The sequence below is a fragment of the Hylobates moloch genome, unplaced genomic scaffold (assembly GCF_009828535.3).
Source record: "Hylobates moloch isolate HMO894 unplaced genomic scaffold, HMol_V3 SCAFFOLD_18, whole genome shotgun sequence".
In the NCBI taxonomy this organism is placed as follows: Eukaryota; Metazoa; Chordata; class Mammalia; order Primates; family Hylobatidae; genus Hylobates; species Hylobates moloch.
Window position 1 is genome coordinate 69,464,202 of NW_026652293.1, and position 25,508 is coordinate 69,489,709.

Sequence of the window (25,508 nt, forward strand, 5' to 3'; positions counted from 1 at the left end):
TTTTCACTGAATAATGGGGTATCACAGCTGGGGTGCACCTGAGAGGCAGTGTGGTCCAGGGGTTTCCAAATTGATTTCAGCCACAGAATCTTTGTCTGTTAAGTGATGTCTTACCTGGGAATTCAATGTGGCAGGATTTTCAGGTAAGACATCCCTTACCATCACATCCCGCTCCTAGTGTTCATCAAAAGAGCACAGTTTGAGAACCACAGATCCAGCCTAGCCTTCACATTGTGCAGGCGAGGAAGGTTACTGAGGTGGCCTGGTGATCTGCGAGACTTCCAGTGATGCCATGCGACCTGGACTAGGGTGACCACATTTCCTGAGCTATCTTCCAAGGAAATTATTTCAGATCTGTGAATTTATTTACATGAAAGTTTATAATAATCACTAACATTGTTGCATTATTGAAAATGTGTAGTGTGCCAGGTACTGAGCTAAGTGCTTTACATGGATTTTATTTAATCCTCAGGCTAACCTCACGAGGTAGGTATTTTTATTGTCCCCATTTTAGAGATCAGGAGACAGAAGAATAAAGAGAATAGGAACTCTGCTGAGACCACACGTCTGCCAAGTGGCAGGTGTGGGATTTGAATGCAGGTTATATTACTCTATGTTAAATTAAACTTGTTTCCCATTAATATTTAACAATTCTCCTTTATTAAAAAGGATAAAATTAACTCAGTCTGGGATCATAAAATTGCAATTTTTTATTTGCCATTGATGTAGACAAATATGCAAATAAGCTATATTTCTACAGCTCAATTGTAAAACAATTTTTGTTTCTTATTCTTGGATTGTGCTTCATAGGAGCTTATGTCAGGTCCATGGCTGAGTGCTGTGGTCCTCTTTTTAACACTTGTCATTATTTTCAAACACTGATGCATAGCCTTGAATAGTTTCCATTCAGAGGCAAGACTTTTGGATCCATTTAGTTGCACAGTGCCAACCTTTCCTCTACAGGCAGTGGAAAGAATCATCATCAGCCCTTTGATTCCATGTTTGGAGGACAAGCTCCTTCACTTTTTTTTTTTTTTTTTAGACCAAGTGTTGCTCTGTTGCCCAGGCTGGAGTGCAATGGTGTGATCTCGGCTCACTGCAACCTATGCCTCCCAGGTTCAAGCAATTCTCCTGCCCCAGCCTCGCAAGTAGCTGGGATTACAGGTGTGCGCCACCACTCCTGGCTAATTTTTTTGTATTTTTAGTGGAGATGGGGTTTCACCATGTTGGCCAGGCTGGTCTTGAACTCCTGACCTCAAGTGATCCACCTGCTTTGGCCTCCCAAAGTGCTGGGATTACAGGCATGAGCCACTGCGCCTAGCCTCCTTCACCGTCTTGAAGAGCTACAGCAGTGGGGGCCTTGCTGAAAGCCAGGCAGGGAATGAGGAGTGGGTGTTTGTGCTCTTTCCAGTTTGGGCCAGCCATGCAGCCAGCAGTGGTTAGCTCCTCCCATGTACAAAGAAACGACCACATTTTGAAATTACTCAAACATAAGTCAGGTGATAAATCATGTGGGTAACTGCTAGTGACACTTCAGGAGCCAGTGGTATAATTTGTTTCAGTTGGTTGTGGGCTCATTGGCTCAGGCCTCTTTGATCGAACTGAAATGAATGTGGAACAGGATCACATTTTAGCAGCTGTCTCATATATTTGGAAGATTCCAAAAAGATGTAGCAAATACTTAATGGTTGGAGATTTAGATCCTTGCTTTATTTTTTCTTCTTTAATAAAAAACGAGGTGCCAATATTTTATTCTTTTTAAATTATAGAATATCTTTTCAATTTATTCCCTCTTACTGTGTGGCTGTTGCCATGAAATATAATTTTTAAAAATGAAGGAAAATATAAACTGATATGTCCCAGTGGTTGGCATGAAAACACATGATGGATTTGATTTTTTGGTGGAAGGATCATGTAGGTTAGCCCACATACTGACTGTGAACTTGTTTCCATCAAGTAAGTCAGACTGGGCCAGAAGGGGCCTGCCACTGTGGCTCTGGGAGCAGCGGGCCTCGTGGGGCTGTGCAAGGTGCCAGCAAACTGCAGTGGTATGTTCGGTCTACACAATAGCACCAGCATCAGGGGATCGTAGATTCTCTGGTTGTCAAAGACATCTGGTTTTTCTTTCTCAGAGTGTATAATCTAGCAAAATGCAAGAGGGTTTTAAAACATTGGTTACATACACTTCAGGGAGTTGAGAGTAGGCATTCCCTTCTTGTTTCATTGGGCTGTGCTGGGTTTCCTAAATGAGGACTCCATTGAGGTGAGTTTAATGTAAGGCTGGGAAATACTTTGTGTTGTGAACACTATTTAGGAACCTATTTTTGGCCCGCCACAATGGCCTTTTCTGATTGTATTCCTGAATGAGGTGATTTTGTTTTATACTAACTCATAGGTGATTGGATTGTTATTAGAGATACTTAGAAAACCCACATAGAGTTATAGACTTTTAAAGCTGGTAGGCACTTTAGCCGTCATTCAGTCTAACTTCCTTAAGGTCTGATGAAGATGTTGAACTTTCTTGCCTTTTTGTGTATTAGATAATCCTGCTAGAGAATGCAGGGATGGGGCAGTGCTGTGTTTATTTTTTAAATGATGTGATCAGTAGCTGCCACTTCTTCTTTCTGTGTAATTTTATTTTCTCCTTTGATGGTAGCTATTCTATCAACTGGATAATCATAATAAATAATATTTAGCTGATCCTACTTTTACAGTTTAATGAGTAGACTTCACATTTTCTCAGATTATTGGTTTCCTTTCCAATTTTAGCAGAAAGTCAGTGGACTATGAAGATTAGCCTCATTCCTTCAGCAAACAGTGAGAATGCACCTCCAGACGCTGGGCTAGGCACCAGGGGCATGAAGGTAGTCAATGTGTGATTGCAGCTGTCATAGGGCTTTCTAGTAAGGGAAGTGGATATATAAATTGAAGCTAAAAGGCTTTGGAAAGTGCAGTAGTAGATGAATAGAATATCTTTGAAACATTGAGTTGGGGGTTTCTTAACCCAGAGGGTTCCCAAGACCACCTTCAGGTTCAAAGTTTCACTAGAAGGACACAAAGAACCCAGAAACACTGTTACAACCATGGTTTATTGTTGTGAAAGGATATAGGTTAAAATCAGGAAAGGCAAAAGGCACATAGGATGGAATGCAGGAGAGGCCAGGTACAGGCTTTCAGGAGTCATCTCCCCATAGAGTAATCTGGATGGTGCTTATTTCTTCCACTAATGATATGTGACAACATGTAAGGAGCCTTGCCAACCCAGAAGCTTACCTGAGCCTTCATGTCCTGGGTTTTTATTGGGGGTTGGTCACATAGGCCCAGAATGCCCATATGGTCTAGCCTTAATTATTCAGTCTTCAGTCCCTGCAGAGGTCAAACATAAGCATGAGCTAAGGTCCCCCACCATAAATCAGACTGTTAGCATAAACGATCTGACGCGGCCCAGAGTGCCAGGCATACAGTGACTCTCTTATCAGGCAGGCTATCCCAAGGGTTTAGAGTTGGTCTCCCAGAAACCAGTCAAAGGCCAGTCCTTTCTTTGGCTTGTGCAGCGTTTGAACATCCCAAGCCCACTGAGTTTACCCTTTCCTGCACACCAGGCAGGAATTAGCACAGTTGATGAAGGGAGAAGAAATGAAGTTAAGGAAGCCTTCCTGAAGGAGGTGTTATCAGAGTTGACTATTACTGCACCAGTTTTATCATCTTTTGCTCATCTATGGCTATCTTGAATTTTCAGTGTTCTCAGCTGTTAGATGAAAATCTAAAGGATGAATACTTTGAGGAAATCATGGAAGAATATGAAGATATTAGACAGGACCATTATGAATCTCTCAAGGTAAGTGGTAGAAACAGATCTTTGCTTGCTTTTAATGTGACTGTTTTTTATGATCCTAGTTTTTAATGTGACTTTTTAAAATGGTTTTGAGGAGTATAAAGGCTTGGGATCATTTTAGAGAATTTCTATCTTCTAGTTCAAATCAGAGGTCTTCAGTGTCTAAGTTCCCAAATAATTTTTGGTTATATTGAAATGAATTTTATTTATTCAGCCAAACATTTATTGGGTACCCAGTAGGCATTAGGGGCTGTGCTAGATATCAGAGCTATGGTAATGAATAAAACATGAGTTCATACTCAGCAGGGAAACAGGTGCTGAAACAGTGTACTGAAATGACTCCCACAGATCCCCATTCTTGAGGAGCTAATGGAAGAAAATGGAGACATGAGGCAGGACCAGTTAAGCCTTTTGCCTGACTGCCCGACACTGACTGTGCAGAATGATGTTTCAAGAACTGTCCGTCTCTTGATAAGCTTCAGGGAATCCATGGAGAACAGGCATAACTATGCTTTAGAAGTCACTGAAATATTTCTTTCTGGTTATCTGCCTTCTGCGCTTTGGTGGGAGCATTTTGGGAGTTGCTAGGCAAGTGAAATGAGATCCACAGCATGAGGAAAACATGCTGTTTTGCTTCTGAGGTGGTAGCTAGGCCAAGACGCAGTGGTTGGCTTTTTTCTCTCTCCTTAGGTTCGCCCACAGTGGACAGTTTCTTTAATTCTACCTTCTGGTCCTCAGGGTGGGCCATGGAAGACCAGTTAACAGCTGACCTCAGGTGTTCTAAAAGTACAGGTCAGACACCCCTAGTACCTCAGGTTCAGGCCGCAGAACCAGGCTCGTATTTACATATCAATAGTTAATGGATGCTTATTAAGTCTTTACTATCTATTGTTCTGGTGCCAATGTGAAACCGACTGGGTAGAAAAGGAAGAGCTTTTTAGGATAAAGATTCTCATGAATAAGAGCATTTGCTTTCTTGCAAAGCTTACATACTGGCCTTCTTGGACATGTTTTCATAGTAGTTGTGGAAAAGAGTCTCTAACTAATTTTTCTTTGTTTTTTTAACAGGAGAGGAGATACTTACCCTTAAGTCAAGCCAGAAAAAGTGGTTTCCAAATGGATTGGCTGTCTGAACCTCACCCAGGTCTGTTTGGCTATGACTAGAGAAAGACTGGGTGTGGTAACTGACAGTGTGCTGAGGAAGTACATGCATTTACTTGGCGGCAAAATCAAACCAGCAGCTAACGACTCTCAACCGTGTCTAATGCTGATGAGTGACTGATGACCAGAAAGAAAGGGAATAGGTACCATTTATGGAGCAGGTGTTGTGTGCCAGACACCATCCTGAGATGGACTCATAGCAGCTCTCTGAGTCCTTCAGACAACTCCATAATGGACATGGGAATTATCCACATTTTAATTTGAAGAAACTGAGTTTTGGGTGGAAACTTGAAAGGTTACTAGGAATCTCTCTCTGGTCTGTCTTCTAAAGCCATGCTCTTTCCTCTGTGCTGTGCTTGCGTGGGTCTCTGTCTCCTTGAAGGAGGTTCTGTGGAAACCTGCCTGGGTGGTACTGTCACCTGAGGTGGCCTGGGTCTCTCGCAGGCCAAAGGGCAGATGTGAAGTGTCTAAAATGGGAAACGTGTTTGCATTCACACATCTTTAAAACACTGCAGCAAAGCAGGATCCTCTATGTCTTCCTTTCTCTCTGTCCTCTCTCTGGATGTTTCCCTTTCTTTTTATTTCTTTTATTTGGTTTCTTCCTTTTTTAAATTTCTAGCCACCTTTCTTGCCTCATATAGGTGTTCACAAGGGAATAAAACGTGTAAGATGTTTTGACAGGCACAGAGAGGCATGAGACACAAATGCAAAACCAAGATAGAGTGAACAGGGGTTATATTAATTGAATCCATATTTCCAAGGTAATGTATCAAATCAGCTTTCATTGCTCACGACATCTGTGTTCTACACTTGCTTGGCAGAGTTGAGCGGATTAAATTGGAAATGTAGGTGTGCTTGGTTCTAATTTCATCCCTGCTGAGTTCAGCGTGGTTTGGTGGAAAGAATGCCATATTGGGAGCCGGGAGGTCGGGGTTCTCATCCCAACGTGGCTCCTGGCTCTGACTCACGGAGTGACCTTGAGCAGCTTGCTTCCATGTTTGACAGTTTCTACCATGTTAAAAAAGGAGTTACTTTTTGGAAATGTTGTGAGGGTAAAATATTCTGTGAAAACCTTGGAAAAAATATAAATTGCTATATAGTTCAAGCTCCGATTATGTGCTCTGTATCTTTCCCTGTGAAATGGGAATAATCACACAAGGGCAAGTCTGTTTGGATCAAGTCAGACATCCAAAACATATTTTGCTGGAAATACCCTCCAAAGGCCCACAGCACCTGGCAGCGGTTGGGATGCTTTTTTAGTGGCCGCTTTAACCTCTGGCTTGGGGCTACTGCAGGGCCTGCCCTGCTGCCCGAGGGCCATGGGCCCCTGAGGCCTGGCCCTCTGAAATATATCTGAGGACAGCCAGTCCTAGGGTAGTTGCAGGAAGTCGATAGGGAATAAAAGAGGGTCTTCTTTTAAGGCCCTGATGGTAAGACCTCGAACATTTCTTAAACTCTGGGAGACAAGAGAGAGTCTGTCAGTGGCTCTGCAGCGCGTGTTCTCTCTGCCTTCCCAGGCGAGAGGACCCTTGAATCAAGGGTCTCTGTAGATTCCTTTTAGTTTCTCTACTAAGAGGACTATAGAGGCTTTGTTACCAACAAACCAACATAATAGGATATTTCCAAAGAAGGGATTGTCCCGTGTAGTAGAAGGATGATGAGGAACAAATGGGAAAGGGCTACCGTGAACGAGTATGAAAAGGTAGAGATTTCCATGGCAGACGTAAGAAGTCAAATGAGAGAAAAACACTCTAGAAGCTTCTGTGTTCTCCCAGAGCCCCTGAGATTGGTAGAATAGGAAGTTCCCTGATCCCTGGTTACAAATCAGGAAGTAGAGAGAAAGGAAGGCTCGGATATGGCAGTGGCGCCAACACCTTAGACTCCAGCCTGATCTTGCCATGTCAGACCATAGTCCGAGGTGCAGACCACACTATGGTCTGGAGGGCAGATGGCAGTGCTGCTCTACCTGCCCCAGAAAACCCAGCAGCACCATCTGTCTCTGAAGTCTTCACCATTATTTAAATTATGATGTATTTTAGACTCACCAGGAGGTATAAAGAACAATATATTAAACATCCATGTATACCCACTAGCCAGCTTAAGACATAACCTACCATCTGATTTTTCAAAAACGAAACAATGCAGAGTGAACAGAGGTTATATTAATTGAATCCGTATTTCTAAGGTAATAAATCAGCTTTTCCTTGCTCATACATCTGTGCTGCACACGTGCTCGGCAGAGTGGAGGATTATGTATTGAGGAATATGTATCGGAAGTCCCACATGTGTCCCTTCCTCCCCTGCAGAAGGCATAGCAGTCCTGAATTTGGGACTTCATTTGCCTATACTTTGAGCATATGTGTCAGTAGGCAATCTAGATGATTGTTTCCGGTTTTGAAACTTTAGATAAGTAGCTTACTCTCCATGTCTTTCTGGAGTGTTCTTCATGTTCACCTTGTCTTCATTTGTACAAGTGAGGATTAACCCATCTGTCTTTCCTTCTTGGGCAAGGGGTGGGGATGGAAGGGTTGAGGGAACAGTTTCCAAGGGTGGTGTAGTCAGCTGCATGTGAAGAATAGTTTTATTTAAGACTCAGTGCAGAATTACTCCTTCTCCACGATAATTTAAAGTTCCCCTCTTTGTAAAACAACTCCTACGGGTGACAGGAGGGAGGCGGAGCGTGGGAGTTGGCAGAGCAGTGAGGAGCTGGCAGGGAGGCCTCCATCAGGCAGGGTGCCAGCATCAGCATTGACAACCGTACTTCTCTCCTGTAGTGAGGCCCATGTTTATTGGGACCCAGGTCTTTGAAGACTATGACCTGCAGAAGCTGGTGGACTACATTGACTGGAAGCCTTTCTTTGATGTCTGGCAGCTCCGGGGCAAGTACCCGAATCGAGGCTTTCCCAAGATATTTAACGACAAAACTGTAGGTTAGTGCAGTAAGTCCTTCCTTTCTGCTCTGATATTCAAGATGTGGGATTGTGACTTTGAAGACCTGAATCGGTGAGGAACAGTGGTTTTGGATTGTGCAGATTACAGATGCCTTCATATTGCTCACCTGCCCAACTTTTTAGTGGTTTTCAAACTGCTAGATTGGTCCTTATTATATCAACTAAATTTGGTATCTACTTTATTCTTTCAATAAATGTTTATTGACATCAGTTACATGCTGAGCACTAGGGATAAATGGAAGACAATATAATCCCTGCTGTCTAGCACCTGACTAGCTGGCACAGCCAATAGTAATGGGCCCTGCCTGGGCTCCTGTGGACATAAGAGGAGATAGAGCTCAGACTGGGAGGTCAGGGTAGGCTTCCTGGACGAGGGGGCATTCGAACTGTTTTTGAGGATTGAGTGGGAGTTGCCGTGGCTAGGACTGTGGATGTGATATGGTGTTGAAGAAAAGGACGTTCCAGGAAGAGGAGACAGTGTGAGAAGGCACAGGTACATGTGCCTATTTGGGGAACTGCAAGGAGCCCATTGTGCTTGGAGCACTGGGGAGGGAATGGGGCTTTAGGGTGATAAACTAGAGCAGTAGGTGAGGTGATAAATTACTACCCCCCACTTCTCACTTCTAGCCTCACCCCAAAATCCACCGACAGAGACAAGGAATCCAAATGCAAAGCCATTCAAAGGATCAGGTAGTAGCCAGATCAGAGCAACAGGGAGGGGTAGACTCACAGAAGCATGGGATTAGGGCTGAGAGGAGCCTAGAAACCAGCCTCTTGCCAAGTTTCTCACGGGGGGCGGGCCTGGGTGTGCGTGTTAGGATGCTGAGACTCAGGAACTCTCAGGTAGCCAGGAACGTGGTGATGAGCAAGGGGCTTCTCAGTGTGCTGCCCCTGCATCATCACAGGTGAGCTGTCCAGGGGCCGTGGGGCAGGCTTCTCACCATGGGCAGGGTGGCTGAGTCTCACGGAAACCGAGATGGTGTCCTCGGAGCCTGGCTCCCACTGCAGGTCCGGGAGCAGGCCAGCCCAAGTGCAGCACTGAAGCCACGTGTGAGGATTTGGGCCACACTTCACCCCTTACCACTAACGTTCCCTGTGCACATACAATTCCACTGACTTCACAGTGACCTCTGGGGAACATGGCCTGTGCCTTATATTCACCATGCCTTGTATTCTGCGGTGTCTGAGCCTGGGCGCATACAGTGAGGATTTACCGAGTCTGAGTGCATAGGGTAAGGATGTAGCTGTCTTTGTTTAACTCTTCGTGGTACTGTTGAAGGCCTCAAATTTAAGAATCCCTTCAGATGTTGTTATGGTCAAAATATCAATCGTTATGAATTATATTGTGGTTGGGATTAAAAGCACCACGGAATACGAGCACAAGTCATATCTCCCAGAGGTCACTGCAAAGTCCGTGGAGTTGTATGTGTACGAGGAATGTCAGTGAGGAATCTGGCCTGCTTTTTCTCGTCCTCTCTGACAGAATGCTTTGCTGCATTTTGTCCAATGGAAAACTTAAGTGGCTTGAACTGGGAGAAGCAGACTGTGGGAGCTGCACTTAGCAGGAGCCACAAAACCCTGGCTGTTCCACTTTAAGCTGGGTCAGTGGCAAACACCAGAAAGCATTTGAGGAAAATGGAGAAGCCTGAAGAGGGAAGGTGACTGTGGAGGGGTAATGGCTTTTAAAAGAAGCATTGTTTGATGGTTATTTTTGGCATCTTTAAGTGAATTCTAATTGTGTTTTTCTAATAGGTGGAGAGGCCAAAAAGGTCTACGATGATGCCCACAATATGCTGAACACACTGATTAGTCAAAAGAAACTCCGAGCCCGGGGTGTGGTTGGGTTCTGGCCAGCACAGAGTATCCAAGACGACATTCACCTGTATGCAGAGGGTGCTGTACCCCAGGCTGCAGAGCCCATAGCCACCTTCTATGGGTTAAGGCAACAGGTATGGAAGGTGTACTGACAGCCAGCACACTGCTTTCACTTGTGAGTTTAAGCACTACACAAAAGAGCTTTGCGTAAATGAGAGTCTGCTTCACCTCCTCCCAAATGACCAATCACACACCCAAGCCCAAGCCATCTGTGAGGATGGGGGAGAGAAGGCGCCGCCATGGGTGTCAGAGGCAGGGCCACTCAGCAGGGGTGAGGCATTTAATGTTGTGTTCCATGGATGGACGAGGACCATTGCTGCTGTCTCAGGTGGTCACATGTCAGGATCTCAGTCTTCTTAGCTTCTGAAGAAAGAGAACACTCACTTGTTCAAAAACGTTGGTTAACATCTATGCATATTATTAAAATAGACTGTCAGGTGGCTTCCCTTGGAAGGGGAAGACAGGTGGAAACAAACATTTGCAGAATGGATACCAGGTGCCAGGTGCATAGTAAGGTGCTTGATGGTCATCCTTTTAATTTCCACACAGCCGTGTTAGGCAGTTTAAGTTTCTGTTTTACAGAGAAGATGAAGGATGAGGCAGATTGTGCTGGGCCCCCCAATATAGAGAGGAGAGCCCAGCCTGTACATACCCACAATGGCTGTTCTTTGACTCTGCTGGCTTCTTTTCTTTCGAGTGACGAGAACAGACTCTTCTCAGCAACTTCTCTCTCGTCCCCCCAACCTTTGAAAAGGCAAATATCATATGCATGTCCCTTTAGTTGCTGTAAAAAAGAGTGTCTTAATCAAGAATTGGAACCAGAATTCACCAGAGTCATTAACAGATTTAATAATTTGCAGAAAATTATTCTTTCTGTTTTACTGCCATTTTCAGTCATTCAAAAATAATAGTATTGGCTGGGCACAGTGGCTCACACCTGTAATCCCAGCACTTTCAGAGGCCAAGGTGGGAGGATTGCTTGAGCCCAGGAGTTTGAGGCCAGCCCCGGCAAGATGGCAAGACCCTGCCTCTATAAAACACATTTTAAAATGAGCCGTGCACTGGGGAGTGCATGCCTGTACTCCTTCAGCCAGCTACTTGGGAGGATGAGGTGGGAGGATCACTTGAGCCCAGGAGTTCGAGGCTGCAGTAAGCCATAATCATGCCACTGTACTCCAACCTGGGCAACAGAGCGAGACCCTGTCTCTAAAAAACAAGCAAACAAAAAAGATAGTGGCGCATTTTAATCCCAACCATAATATAATTCATAGTCATCCATATTTTGACCATAACAACATCTGAAGGGATTCTTAAACTTGAGGCCTTCAACAGTACCACGAAGAGTTAAACAAGGACAGCTACATCCTTACCCTGTGCACTCAGACTCGGTAAATCCTCACTGTATGCGCCCAGGCTCAGACACCACAGAATACAAGGCACTGGGGTTCTAATGTTAAGTTCCAGCCCCTCCTCACTAGGGAATTTGTGGCTTTTCTTTTACAGACATAATGGTGTTCAAAAACCTCTGCTCTAGCCCAGTCTTTCATCTTTCAAGTCCTGCATCCTCTGCGATCTCTTTTTACTTCCAGTACCATTCATGCCCAGGCAGTCTGTGACATATTAGGGCATTTAATAGAATGAATTCTCAGAGTTCACCTTTTTAATAGCCTCTGGAGAGGGGAACTGGGCCAGGCACGTACATTACCTACTACCCGGGTAGCAATTTCTCAGGAGAGGCTTTCCTCCAGTGCACTCTGAACATTCTGGTGGCAGTGCCTTATTACTCTGGGAGTCTGCTTTTCTGAGTAGGCTCTGATTGCTGTCTCTTCTAAGGTACCATGGGGCTCTGTGATCTGTCTCTCCTGAGGTGCAGGGAAGCTTTGGGTCCCCCTCTGGCCTTTGTTAGCAAAGAATAATTGATGGGCCGAGTATACCTGGAAAATGGCTTCCCCATGCATAGCTGTCCCTGAGCTCGGTGACATTCCTGTGTGCCATTACCAAACACCTCCTCGCCTGCACTTAACAATTTCCTGCCCTGTGTCAATGTAGCTGCACTTGCTTCCACGGCGCGCAATGAGCTGTGAAGTGTCTGGGTTGGCCACTCACTGATTAATTGATCAGTCCTAAGCAGTACCATATATGTAGGAGCATGGGTTGTGGTACCAGCCCTCCGGCCCCTCCCACTGTCTGGCCTTGGGCCAGTTGATCAAGCTTCCTGTGCCCCTGATTTCTTGTCTGTAAAATGGAGCTGATGGTATCACATGTCACAAAGTGGTTGAGAGGGTTAAATAGTAATTCATATAAAGCACCAAGAACAGGCATACAGTAACCACTGAATGAGTATTAGTTATAAGTTATTTACCTTCTCAGCAAATATTTATTGATTTTTTAAATATGTATAAGACTTTATTTGTTACCTTAGTTGCAGGGAAGAGTTGCTTATGAGCTGAGGGTAAAAAATGGGGGAGGATAGGCCCCAGGGCTGTGGAGAAAATCCAGAAGCAAATCCTGCTGAATTCTTGGTTTGGTGCCCAGCCGGCCCTGGGTGTCCTCAGCCGGCTCCTGTATGATCCTCGACCCCACCCCACATGGCAGGCAGCACGTGGCCTGGGCATTGCTCACCCCAACAGTTTGTTGTTTGAGCTGCTGCTGTTGATGCAGAGTGGAGGTGCTTCCATTTATTGGATCTCTTTTGAACATGGTGCTGAACTTAATTGAAAACACTTGGGGACAAATTTTTTTTTTTTTTTTTTAAACCTGACTTCAGCACAGTGCCTGAAGGCATTCAGTAAATGTTTGGTCAGTGTGTGAGTGAGCCAATGAACTGGTGTCTTGACAATTTATGTTACGTCATGTCATATTTTTAAAAATCTCATTTCATTTGTTTATCTTACAAATATTTATTGAATACTCACTATGTGTCAGACACAATTCCAAGTACTGGGGATGTAACAGTGCACAATACAGGCTGCCATCTCTGCGTTGTGAAGCTTATTCTCATTTGACGATACTCGATTGCTCTTCATGATGTGCTGGTGCCACGTTCTTGCTAACGGCGCCTCCGCACACTCCTTCGTTTTAAGGCCGAGAAGGACTCTGCCAGCACGGAGCCATACTACTGCCTCTCAGACTTCATCGCTCCCTTGCATTCTGGCATCCATGACTACCTGGGCCTGTTTGCCGTTGCCTGCTTTGGGGTAGAAGAGCTGAGCAAGGCCTATGAGGATGATGGTGATGACTACAGCAGCATCATGGTCAAGGCACTGGGGGACCGGCTGGCAGAGGTAAGGCAGAGGCATCGCACCAAGGGGCTGAGGACAGGCCAGGCAGTAGGGAGCCTGGGGTGGGTGCCTGAAGACTGATCAGCCCTTAGAACCAGTGTCTTTTTTTTTTCTTGAGTTGGATGCTGCTGGCTTTAACATTACACATATTTTAATATTATGTATCCCCAGATTGCTTGTCTACATTATCTTTGAGGCAAAGAAAAACCTTGAATGGTGCCATAGTTGGCTGTTGCTCTTAGAGCCTTTATCTCTGCCTTATCTCTGTTGTCTCACTTTGCTTGTGATGTGACATTTTCCTCAATACCCCAAAAAATTAAAAACAAATTTTTATTTCAGAGCCCCTCATTGTAATGCTGGTGTCATCTATAGAGTCTTCATCTTCCTATGCATGGAATGATGGTAGCCTTTGCCCTGGGGAGAGCCTCTCCCTTTTCCTGCAGTGAACAGTGGAGGAACTAGCAGCTATATGGTCCCAGCTGCTCTTTCTGGCCCGTGGAGCTTTGGATTGACCTTTAGGGAAATCGTTAAGTTTTAAGGTCTAAAATCTTCAGGTCATTAAGTATGGTCCTTCAGAGCTCAGGTTGAGGCCAAAATTGAGCTGCAGAGCAGCTAATGAAAGTACAAACCAAACAAGAATCCAGCCTGTTTCCTCTTGCCAAATTTCCCCTGGCTGTGGTCCAGACGAGGGAGAGTGTCCTCATGGTTCTGATTCAGGGGGTGGAGGCTGCACTGATGCTGTGAGCCCCTACCTCTGCCTAAGCATGCCTGCCGCTTTGGGTCCCAAGGCCTTTGCAGAAGAGCTCCATGAAAGAGTTCGCCGAGAACTGTGGGCCTACTGTGGCAGTGAGCAGCTGGACATCGCAGACCTGCGCAGGCTGCGGTACAAGGGCATCCGCCCGGCTCCTGGCTACCCCAGCCAGCCCGACCACACCGAGAAGCTCACCATGTGGAGACTCGCAGACATCGAGCAGTCTACGGGTATGAGCCAGGAGGCCACGGGTTCCTGTCTTCCTTCTTCAGTAGATAGACTCTTATCAACATAATGACACTTAGGGTTAAACATGTTTTTAAAATTGAAGGGCTTCTAATCACATTGTCCCTTATGCTGTCCTTTTTCACTTGTAGCTGTTTGTTCTGGCATTTTACTTCAGTATTACTGATTAGTATTCTTACATCATTATTTTTAGATTTATCAATTTAAATTATTTCCTCTTGGCCTACAACAGATGGGAGTTTAGCTTATGTATACCATCCCGTGCCTCTCCTGCCCCAGTTTCCTGTCACAGGCATGGTGATGTCTTTAATCCCTCCCTTAGAGACTGACCTTTGTCCCTCAGTAATGTCACTTGCTTCATGCTCTTGTCCCATTGCTTGTGGATGGTGTCCCTGGGTGCTGGTCTTGCAGAGCGCCCAGCCTTCCCTTCAGCCCTCTTTTCTCTTTACTTTTACACTGTTATTAACATTTATATTCTTCTGTAATCATAATTCTCTATTATGTTTTGCCTGTGGATTGATTCTAATAGCTGAAAATGAGAAGCTGGCATGTGCGTTTCTGAGACAAAGGCCCAGACACCCGGCCTCAGTGTCCTGTGCCCAGAGCTGAATTGGCCCGTGGTTCTGTGGCTGCACATTATCACGTCGGTGTGCTGGTTCTGTCATTACTGCAGAGTTCATGTAGTTGAGATGGCCCAGGCTAAGCTCACAGTTTTCAGCGGAATTAATAAAAAGCATACCATCAAAGCTGATAAAGGCATCCAGATTTAAGTGAGAAACCATGAGCTGTGCTGAATCTGCTTCAGCAGGAACAACACTAACTCTAGGAGTCATGAGATCTGGGTTGGAGTCCTGTTTCTGCCATAAGCTAGCTGGGCGACCTCTGGCAAAGCACTCACCCTTCATGTTGCTCTGTTTCCTTGTTCATAGAATGAGTGGATTCGAATAGATATCCTTGAGGGTCTGTTTGAGCTCTCAGATCCCAAGGAAAACTGTCTCTTCTTTCTCACGATGTTGTGGATTCCTTCTTCACTGGTGCTCTCAGTCGTCTTTAGTATCAGTGGCCGCACAGAGCTGGTGGAGGCTGTTCAGTTGTTGTTCTTATCTCCAGGGGTAGAGCTCCTGCCTGAGAAGGTCTAGGCTTAGGAGCAAATCAGGGCACCTGTAACTGATCTGGGATGACTGGAGGTAGGAGTGTAGAGTCTTTCCCAGGCCTGTCCCCCTGGGTTAGAGGAGATCTGCATGTCCTGAATTTGTTTCTTCACCTGGCAGGAATTTGCTAGACTTGTCTGATCACAGCTTTCATGCTGCGTCATGTGTCTACCTAGAAGGCATGAGTTCTCTTTGGTTCACTTGTTCAACAAGAGTTCATTGAGTGCCTGCTAGCTGTAGGCCTTGTGCTAGACACTGAGTCAATAAGCATTTTCCCGGCGTTGCTCTCTCTAGGCATTAGGTTAACAGAGTCATTAGCAATGGCACCTGCTTCAGCAGTCTCAGGCCTCTACTTCTCCAATTTGAAGTCCACATATTTTGCTGTGGGGAAGATTTCCAAGGATCAGGTAAGCTAGCTCTTTCATTATATGTGGCTTCCCTAGTTCAAATGAAATTCTAGAACCTCTCTCATTTTAAATGTGAATGAGAATAAAGTAAGGGGAAAGGGTGAAGAAATTTACTCCAGTTAATGTCTTAATTTGATTTCAATAGAATACCTCTATTCTAGCCCTCACTTCTACATGCAAACCACACACACACACACACACACACACACACACACACACACAGCTTCTAAGCATCAGATGTTTACTACATGTTTTTCTGCCTAGAGAAAAAGGCAACTTGGTAGATAAATATCTATCTCCATTTAACTCTGTAGATTGCTGTTAAGACAAGAAATGGAAGGTACTTAATGTTTCTTGGCAAATTTTGTGGAAACTTCTATTCCAAAAGTGTTATCCTGTTGGTTTAATAAAATGCTTCTCATCTTTTGCAGGTTGAGGATTATGCATTGAGGAAGAACATATCTGTGGCTGAGGTTGAGAAATGGCTCGGACCCATTTTGGGATATGATACAGACTAACTTTTTTTTTTTTTTTTTTTGCCTTTTTTATTCTTGATGATCCTCAAGGAAATACAACCTAGAGTGCCTTAAAAATAACAACAACAAAAAACCTGTGTGCATCTGGCTGACACTTCCCTGCTTCTGGTTTTCGAAGACTATTTAGTGGAACCTTGTAGAGGAGCAGGGTCTTCCTGCAGTGCCTGGAAAACGCGCTGTTTTTTCGGGACCTTGCGTGAAGAACAGTGAGCAGGGTTCCTGTGGTTTCCCTGGTCCCTCCAAGATGGGGACAGACTGAAGACAGAGGTCTTTTGATTTCAAAGCAAGTCAACCTGCTTTTTTCTGTTTTTACAGTGGAATCTAGGAGGCCACTTAGTCCTCTTTTTTTCCTCTTAGAAGAAAAGCCTGAAACTGAGTTGAATAGAGAAGTGTGACCCTGTGACAAAATGATACCGTGAGAAATGGGGCATTTTAATCTAAGTGGTTATAGCAGTGGATTCTGACGGGGAAGGTGTAGCTCTGTTCTCTCCGGAAGACCTCATTTTCTAAAGGCTGGACTAAATGGTTGCACAACTGCCTTTGGCAAAAGGCATGCTCTCACTGCTTGCTTGTCAGAAACACTGAAGCCGTTTGCCCCAGTGTGGTCAAGCAGCCATGCTCTCTGGGCATTTTCGTCCTCCCATAATTTCGTATTTCTGTGCCCCTGAGGAAACAAAAAGGAAATGAGGAGAGGAAGTTACTGTTAAGGGTGGTTAACATTTTTTTTGTTTTGCTTTGGTTTGGTTTTTTTTTTTTTTTTGAGACAGAGTCTGGCTCTGTCGCCCAGGCTGGAGTGCAGTGGCGCAATCTCAGCTCACTGCAAGCTCCGCCTCCTGGGTTCACACCATTCTCCTGCCTCAGCCTCCAGAGTAGCTGGGACTCCAGGCGCCCGCCACCACGCCCGGCTAATTTTTTGTATTTTTAGTAGAGACAGGGTTTCACCGTGTTAGCCAGGATGGTCTCGATCTCCTGACCTCGTGATCTGCCCGCCTCGGCCTCCCAAAATGCTGGGATTACAGGCGTGAGCCACCGCACCTGGCCGGTTAACGTCTTTTAATTGTTTTCAGGATTGAGCAGGTTCTCAGCTGGGCTCTGATATCCAACAGAATTGGACAGGTGGGCAGCGTAACGTCACTCATTTCTTACCATTTTATTCCCCTCTAATTCTCAATATATTCAGTAATGAAGAATGGTGCCACCACTCAAGCAACAAGCCTCAAACTCACCCATGTCATCTTTTTCTTGGATGATTGCAGTTATTTCAAAAATTTGCATGCAAAATATACACTCATCCTACTTTAAAGATGGTGGTGGCAGGAGTCAGGAGAAGGTAGCATTGGAGTCCTGATTTGATTTGAAGGATGAAGACGAAGAAGCAAGGGAGGAACAAATGAAGAACTATCTTTGTTCATGAATAGGAATATTAAAGATTATAAAGGTATCAGATCTCCTGAAATTGATCTATGGATTTAATACCATTTTCAATGGAAATTCCAACAGAGATTTTATTGAATGAAACAAACAGGTGTTTATATGGCGTAGCAAAGGACTTAAAATTACCAAATGCTTCTAAATATGAAGGAGAGGTTGAGGAGATGCACCCTATGTGATACCAAGCTTTATTGTCAAGACAGTGTCGTAGTGCAGAGGTAGGCATTCTGAGCAGGGGAACAAAATAAGGGCCTAGAAACTCGCCCATGCATATGTTGACCTTTGCAAAATGACCTGGTGACATGGCAAGTCAGTGGGGACAGGAAGGACCACTCCCTAAGTAATCCCAGAACAATGGCTATTCATGTGGGAAAAAAAGATTTTACTTTCTCTCACCTTTACCTGGTGATAAGTTCCAAATATGTTAAGGGCTTTAATACAAAAAGCAAAAATTGTCAGTGTTTGGATGAAAAAAGCCTTAGGGCAGGAAGGAGTCTCTTGAGACATAAAGTAGTAATCATAAATGACAAGACGGTTAAGTCAATTCTGTTAAAACTAAAGGCTTATATTAAGCAAACACTTGAAGTGAGAAGATGATCCACAACTTGAGAAGACATAATACAAATAACTGATGAAGATTCATAATCACAAATATAGAGAATTCCTATTTAAAAAAAATAGAAAAATTATGAAGACTACACAAGAGGAAATAGATAGGGCTTTTAAATAAATAGATGTTCTGTAGCATTGGTGGTCAGGGAAATATAAATTAGGACCACAATGAGATTCCATTTTATATCCATAAGACTTGCAAAGGTTGGGTCTGACAGTACCAGTTGTTAGATCTGTAGGGACTTGTACAACATTGTGGACAGGCACCACTGCTTTAAAAAACAATTATGCCTTACAAACTTGAACATTTGCAGACCTTATGATCTTGCTTCCAACTCCCACCTGTATGTCCAGCAAACTCTTGCATGTGGCCACTAGGAGGAATGTGTAAGAATGTTCATAGTTACATATTTATAATAGTTAATAACTGGAAAAAGTGAAATGTATGTCTGTCTACAGGAAAATAGGTGAATAATTAGATATATATATTCATCCTACGGGATATTATTCAGTAGTGGAAATGAGTAAACTACAGCTATACCTCACAATAAGAATGAATCTCAGAAAATATTAAGGAAAAGAAGCAAGTTCGAAGAGACTACATGGGGTGTACTATTTTTATTGAGCCCCAAAACAAGCAAAACCAAAGAATATGTAGTCTAAGCATACATATACAATAAAACTATGCTATTAAAAAAAAAGGTAACAATGATAAACCAAAATTGAGCATAGTAATTACCCACGGAAGGAGGGAGTGGCAGGGACGGGAGCACATAGGTAGATGCCAAGTTATGCAGCTGTTCTGGTTCCTCCTGGTAGGCTTACGAGTGTTTACTATATGCTATTAATATATTATGCTTTATAACTAGTAGATAACAGTTTTGTGCATATTATGTTCTACCTAATATTAAATATATTATAAAAAATAAAGGCAAGGTGGAATGATAACCTAAAAGCTGGTACGGTGATTTTGTAGATGTTTGTATAAGTCAAATACAGTTTTTAAGGAAAGGAAGAACATCTTAGGGTAAACAGCAGCTAGAAAGGCGAGGGGCGGGAGAGTGGTGCATCCGTGCTGCTGCCAGCAGTGCCCAGATACCAGGCTTTGGGGAATGAGTGGATGGCTGGACCATTTGCTGAGACAGAGTCCAGGGGATGGGAGAAAGGATGTGTTTTGGAAAGATTCGATGTGACTAGACTGAATATGGGCAGTTGGATACTAGACTTTGGAATTTAAAAAGTATGTCTGGAGTTAGAATTGAGAGACTTCAACGTGGAGATGAAGGTCAGGCTGCAGTGCGATGGGATCACCTATGGAGCATATGAGAAGAGAATCTGGAGGAGGAGGAGGAGGGGGAGCCAGCAGGCAAGCAGCTGTGGGTTGGAGGAAGCCAGGAGGGAGAGTGTTTCGAAGCATGCCAGCAGAACCCAATGCTGCAAAAAGGTCTGGGAATGGGATTGCTGAGGGCTCTTCTCACAATGAGCCCCTCAAGAGCAGCGTCAGGGGATTGTGGGGACTGTTGGCAGACTCAGCTGGCTTTGCTAGGTTGAAGACAATGGGAGGTGTGGAAGATGTGTTGGCTCATTTAAGGAAGATTGGAGGGAAAGGTAGGATTGAGAGTGTTTCAGACAGAAAAAGGATTATATGCGGAGAGTAAAGCATAAGTACAGAGGGTTGCAGATAGTGCAGAAGTCTTTAAAAACAATTATTTTAACCTAGCTTCCAGGGAGACTGAATTTCTTCTGTCAGTCAATAACACCATCAACCTGGGAGTTGCCCCTGACCCCTCCAGTCTTAGCTCCTGCTGCTGTAACAAAATACTGCAAACTGGGTGGCTTATAGAGAACAGACATTTATTTCTTACAGTTCAGGAGGCTGGAAGTCCAAGATCATGGTGCCATCATGGCCGAGTTCTGGTGAGGGCCCTTTTCTGGGATGCAGCGGCCAGCTGCTCATGTTCTCACAGTGGGTGGAGGGTAAGCTTGCTCTCTGGCCTCCTCTTACAAGGGCACTAATCCCATTCATGAGGGCCCCACCTTCATGACCTAATTACCTCCCAAAGATGCCATCTCCAAACACCATCATCCTGGGGATTCCATTTCAACATTTGGGGGATACATCAGACCATAACACTTCTCTCTTTCTCCACCTTCACATCCAGTAACATTCTTCTCAGCACCACACCACACCATTTAAAAATTTCTGTGGTTACCTCCACGGAATGGGATTAGGAGATCAGGAGTGAGGGAACTCATGGTTTGGCTATTTCTCATTCTTTCTGCACTGTTTCAAATTTTTACAAGTGTATATTATTGTACTTTTAAAAAGATTAGCTTGGCAACAAGTCTAGCCTGAAATGGGTGCTATTTCGACTAGTCTGAGTGAAAAGTGAGGATTTAAATGAAGTAACCCCTAAACTCAGCCAGTCCCATGTTTTTTTTAACACTTGGAATATCTAATTCCATTTACACTGCATTCTTCAAATGTAATTTTCAAAGATGCCTTTTGCCTCATCCCTTGCTTTTAAGTATTATAGCCTTTTGGAGACTCACAAAACAATCCCTAAATTCTCGCCTAGGAAAGTATCTTGGATTAAATGGTTTTTGAGAACCTTGAGAGTGTAGATTCTATGAAATGGAAGAAACAAGAACTAGACAGTCATAAATGCTGTTGATCACCGACAATCTCTGCCATCCATAAGGTAAATATAATAATAGAGTCATAAATGCTGTTGATCACCGACAATCTCTGCCATCCATAAGGTAAATATAATAATAGAGTCATAAATGCTGTTGATCACCGACAATCTCTGCCATCCATAAGGTAAATATGATAAATACGGTGACCTGCTGAGTGTGAACTTGCAGCAGGTGAGGAAGGAACTTTGAACTCTCACAATCTTGTTTCTTCATTTCCCAGAGAGAAACTCGGCAAAGAGAAAAAGGACATTTCCCTCCAGATTATCTGAAAGAATTTCAGTGCTTTAATCATGTGACATTATCTTATTAATAGAAAAGAAAATATTTGTGCATATTTTCAATAAAATATATAAAATCGAGTTAGTATATAGTGCTAAACACCATTAATTAAAAATATTTTAACCTGATATGATTGTTGATTTTTAAAAATTCTGTTGAGATGAGTTTATCAAAATTTGAAGGATTCCAGGGGAAAACATTTTAGTGTTAAAAGTGCTTGGTTATTTTTAAGATAATGCAGCTCTTTTCAGAAAAGGTAGCAGTTAGCTCCAAGAGATATTTCAATGGCTCATATAAAGCCTTCCAGTCACCATCAGATACTTCCTTACCTTGCTGTGGGCAAGTACTAACATCCAGTTTAAAACCATTGGGAATGCTGAAGTACAGCAAATTGAGGTGACAGCTTGGTCTCCAGCAGAGCCATGACTGCTTCCTGGTCTGCAGGATCCCATTTCTCTCCACTGGGCCTTCAAATTAAATCTTGAGGCTGGGTGCGGTGGCTCATGACTGTAAATCCCAGCACTTTGGGAAGCCAAGGTGGGCGGATCACCTGAGGTCGCGAGTTCAAGACCAGCCTGACCAACATGGAGAAACCCTGTCTGTACTAAAAATAGAAAATTAGCCGGGCACAGCAGTGCGTGCCTGTAATCCCAGCTACTCAGAAGGCTGAGGCAGGAGAATCGCTTGAACCCAGGAGGTGGAGATTGCGGTGAGCTGAGATCGTGCCATTGCACTCCAGCCTGGCAACAAAAGCGAAACTCTGTCTCAAAATAAATAAATAAATCTTGAACAGTTAGGGATCAAATATCAGTGGGCATACTACCCCCACCAACCAAAATAAATTGGTGAGTTACAAGGAAGTGGACACATCCATGAAGGTTTTTTAGTCCTGTTTGGCATAGAAATGAGTTTGTTTTCTTTTGCAGTTAGAAACATTGTCAATCAGCTGAAAATGATTTAGAAACCTAGTTATGCTTTACACTCCAATTGTGCATTATTACCCAACAGATCAGATAAAAATCAAGAGGAAGACCCTGTGAAATTTCTCCATTTGTTAAAATTAACCATCAACTGGGAAAAATAGAAAAAAACAAACCTTTTCCTAAAAGAGACAGGGAGGCATGGTACCCATTCTATTTGCTAAGGCACTCAAGGAGGAAGATCATCATATGCAGTAGATAATATCAGAACCAAAAATCTAGCAGTTCTGCCAGGCACATAGTAGGAACTTAAACATTTGTTGAACAGACGCCAAGACGCCAGCTAGTGCCCTCCAGAGATTTTCCAAGCAAGTTCAGAGATATGCTGCCCCTGTCCAATGCAAGGAAACAGACAACCGCACAGAAGCCAATCTGGTCCATCCATCAGTGGCCTTTCAAAACCTACAATTCAGTAATCGCTGATACTCATAATGATGACTCCTAAGTGTTGCAATATTCCTGCAGTACCTTCTGAATCATCAAAGACTCATTAAAATTCAGTGTCACTTCAGTACTAAGTACAGTTTACCATGTGAATTACTGTATTTGAAGGTTGACCACCCAAGTATGATAAATGTAACCCCTGTCCTTTAGCTGGAATATAGATTAAGCAACATTTTTCCTTCCCCCAACTATGCCAGATAGCAGAGCATCTGCTGCTGCTATAACCGTGTGGCAAAAGAGCCAAGCCTGACATTATTTAGCGAGAGGGGTGCTGAAGTGAAGAAGATTGTTTATCAGGGTGAATGGAAAAGATGCTACAGAACAAGAGAGTGTGTCCTGACGAGGAGGTCAGCTCACACCCCTGGAAGCTGAAGGGGCTGGTGTGAGGCAGAGTTGAGTCATTTAACGCCATTGGCATTGAAGGGGAGGGAAAACGCTAATTTTGGGTGGTTTGTATCAGACTAGCAGGAGCATCTGACTTAAGAAAACAGAGTAATTATTGAGTTTTGTCAAGTGAAAAGTGAGGTTTGGCTTTGGATGCCACCTTTAAAATTTTACTTGAAAAGTGAGGAGGGTTGAAGAGGACAGGGCAAAGTTGAGAACTCTGGAAGGTGGGAAGAGAGAATTTTCTAAAGGTTTTGTAATATAAGTAGCAAACATTTGTGCATATATATTTGGGGATGAGAGAGAGGAAACAGTAATGAGGACATGACTGCTCCCAAAATGGGGAGAGATGGAAAGGGCTTTACCCAACTATTTTCCTACCAACATTAAAGGAATAAAACATGCCTACTGCAGGGAAAAGGATGTCCCATTCCATCCAGAGGGATGGGTGTGCTTTTTTATTTTTATTTTTATTTTTTGAGATGGAGTCTTGCTCTGTCACCCAGGCTGGAATGCAGTGGTGCAATCTTGGCTCACTGCAACCTTGGCCTCCTGGGTTCAAGCAATTCTCCTGCCTCAGCCTCCTGAGTAGCTGAGATTACAGGCACCTGCCACCATGCCTGGCTACTTTTTGTGTTTTTAGTAGAGACAGGGTTTCACCATGTTGGTCAGGCTGGTCTCAAATTCCTGACTTCAAGTGATCCGTCCGCCTTGGCCTCCAAAAGTGCTGGGATTACAGGCGTGAGCCACCGCACCTGGCCAACTTCTATTATTTTGTAGAGTTGATTGGTATTTGGTTATCAAGGCTGTGCCAAGATTTGCAGCGATAGAGGAACAAACATTTACATCTGCCTTTTAAGCTTCTCTTCCAATGAGCTCAAATAGTGGTTATGATATTAGAGAGAGGAAATGCTGGCTGGACAAATTGCCTCTACTTTTGCTTTAGCTAAGATCCCCAGGAGGTGAAATATTTGCTGTAATATGGCATTTGTGCATTCATTCATATTATCTGTTCATTCATCAAATATGTATTGGGCTAGATCCTGTGCCAGGGCTGGACATACAATGCTAAGAAAGTAAAATTCCTCGCCCTCATGGAGAGTAACATTCTTCACAGAGTTCGTGGGGAACAGACTCCCTCCAGGACCTTGTGTTGCTCAAGTCTTAAACTCATCCTCTGCTCTGGATTTAAAAGCAAAAGCGACATCTCCTGGTCTCTCATGTAATATTTGGAGGAACATTACACTGCCCATGTTTATTTCATGCCTCTTTCCCAAGATTTTACTGCTACTTCTAAGTGCAGCTATCAGTAGGTAGGAAACTTTGACCTTTCTTTCACTTTGCCCCCTTAGGACCTCCAGTTTTAGACTTCATCAAGCAAGCCTGGTTTCATTTCTTCTTACTTAGCCTGATGAACCAGTGTGCTGTGTACCACTGTTGGAAACACTGGTACGAAGTCCTGGTACAGAACTCTTTCTGAATATTAATCTCTGTATTGCTACGCCAGAATCAGGTAAGAAGGGGTGTGTGTGTGTGCGCACGCGCGCACGTTTGTGTACTCACAAATGTGGGCACACCATTCTGTATGTTAGAAGGAAAGTCCGTGATTAGCTGTGAGCATAAACACAGCTAACCTGATTCTGGGTTGCTTCATGAATACAGATCCCAGAGCAGCTGTCAAGCTTTCCCCCTCCTTATCTCATCACGACCTTTTGGGAACAAAAGTGCCCAGACATCTCCCCCTGCAGATTAACAAGCTGCACTTCAGAGGAGCATTTACTGATAAACATCTGCCTTCCAAAGAGAAACCATTTATTTAACAAGCTGCTCTTTAGAAATTTATAGATGCAGCTTGCCTTCTTGCCGTTGCTCTAAATCAAGATTTCCTTCTTTGTCCTCCTCTATTTTTCTTTACTAAATTTTGCTCGTTGAGCATTGGTATAATTTCCAAGGAGTCAGTGTTCATACTAACATCAATTTTTTAAAAAGCCTCAGCTCGGTTTAAAATTACTTTTTTGTTCACTCATAAAGGATATTTATGAGTAAAATCTATAGAAGAGCCCAGTTTGTCATATTAAACTGCCAGGCTGTGCCCTCAAATGCCTAGAAAAGAGAAATGCATTTAACCACCAAATCTCCAACAGACTTCATCCTTATCACTCTTTGGTTTTGTGTATGTTGACCTGCTCTTGGTCACTCTTGTGTTGTGTGTTTGAGGGTATAGGTCATTTTGTAACTTTACTTACATTATAGGGTGTATGTATTATCTCCCAGATTAAATTGTAGGATATTTAAAAGGGCAAGAACTGTCTCTTCTGCTTTCTTTGTATGTTTTAGAAGCTCTAAAGAGTTTGAAGAGAGCAGATGTGATGTGTGTTAACTAATAGTCTGATCTGAAGTGCACAGTTGTGTGAGGGGACTCTGAGGTCAGACCTGTCTTTGATCTTTTCAGAAGACATGTATGTGATTAGCTGTAGTGCATAA

At 43.7% G+C, this 25,508-nt stretch overlaps 1 protein-coding gene across 7 annotated transcripts in view; it reads left to right on the plus strand.

The window, feature by feature from the left end:
- Positions 1 to 24,449, plus strand: part of MTR (5-methyltetrahydrofolate-homocysteine methyltransferase) — a 110,517-nt gene extending 86,068 nt beyond the window's left edge. For 2 of the 7 annotated variants that reach the window (XM_032136453.2, XM_032136454.2), the window contains exons 26-33: positions 3,740 to 3,838; positions 4,904 to 4,979; positions 7,771 to 7,926; positions 9,700 to 9,896; positions 12,906 to 13,106; positions 13,892 to 14,084; positions 15,546 to 15,658; positions 16,090 to 20,805. In XM_032136453.2, coding sequence (XP_031992344.1) covers positions 3,740 to 3,838; positions 4,904 to 4,979; positions 7,771 to 7,926; positions 9,700 to 9,896; positions 12,906 to 13,106; positions 13,892 to 14,084; positions 15,546 to 15,658; positions 16,090 to 16,176 — 1,122 coding nt within the window. In that variant the 3' untranslated portion in view covers positions 16,177 to 20,805. The other 5 variants (XR_009210706.1, XR_009210707.1, XR_009210708.1 and 2 more) reach the window with 5 other exon arrangements.
- The last annotated feature ends 1,059 nt before the right edge of the window (positions 24,450 to 25,508 follow it).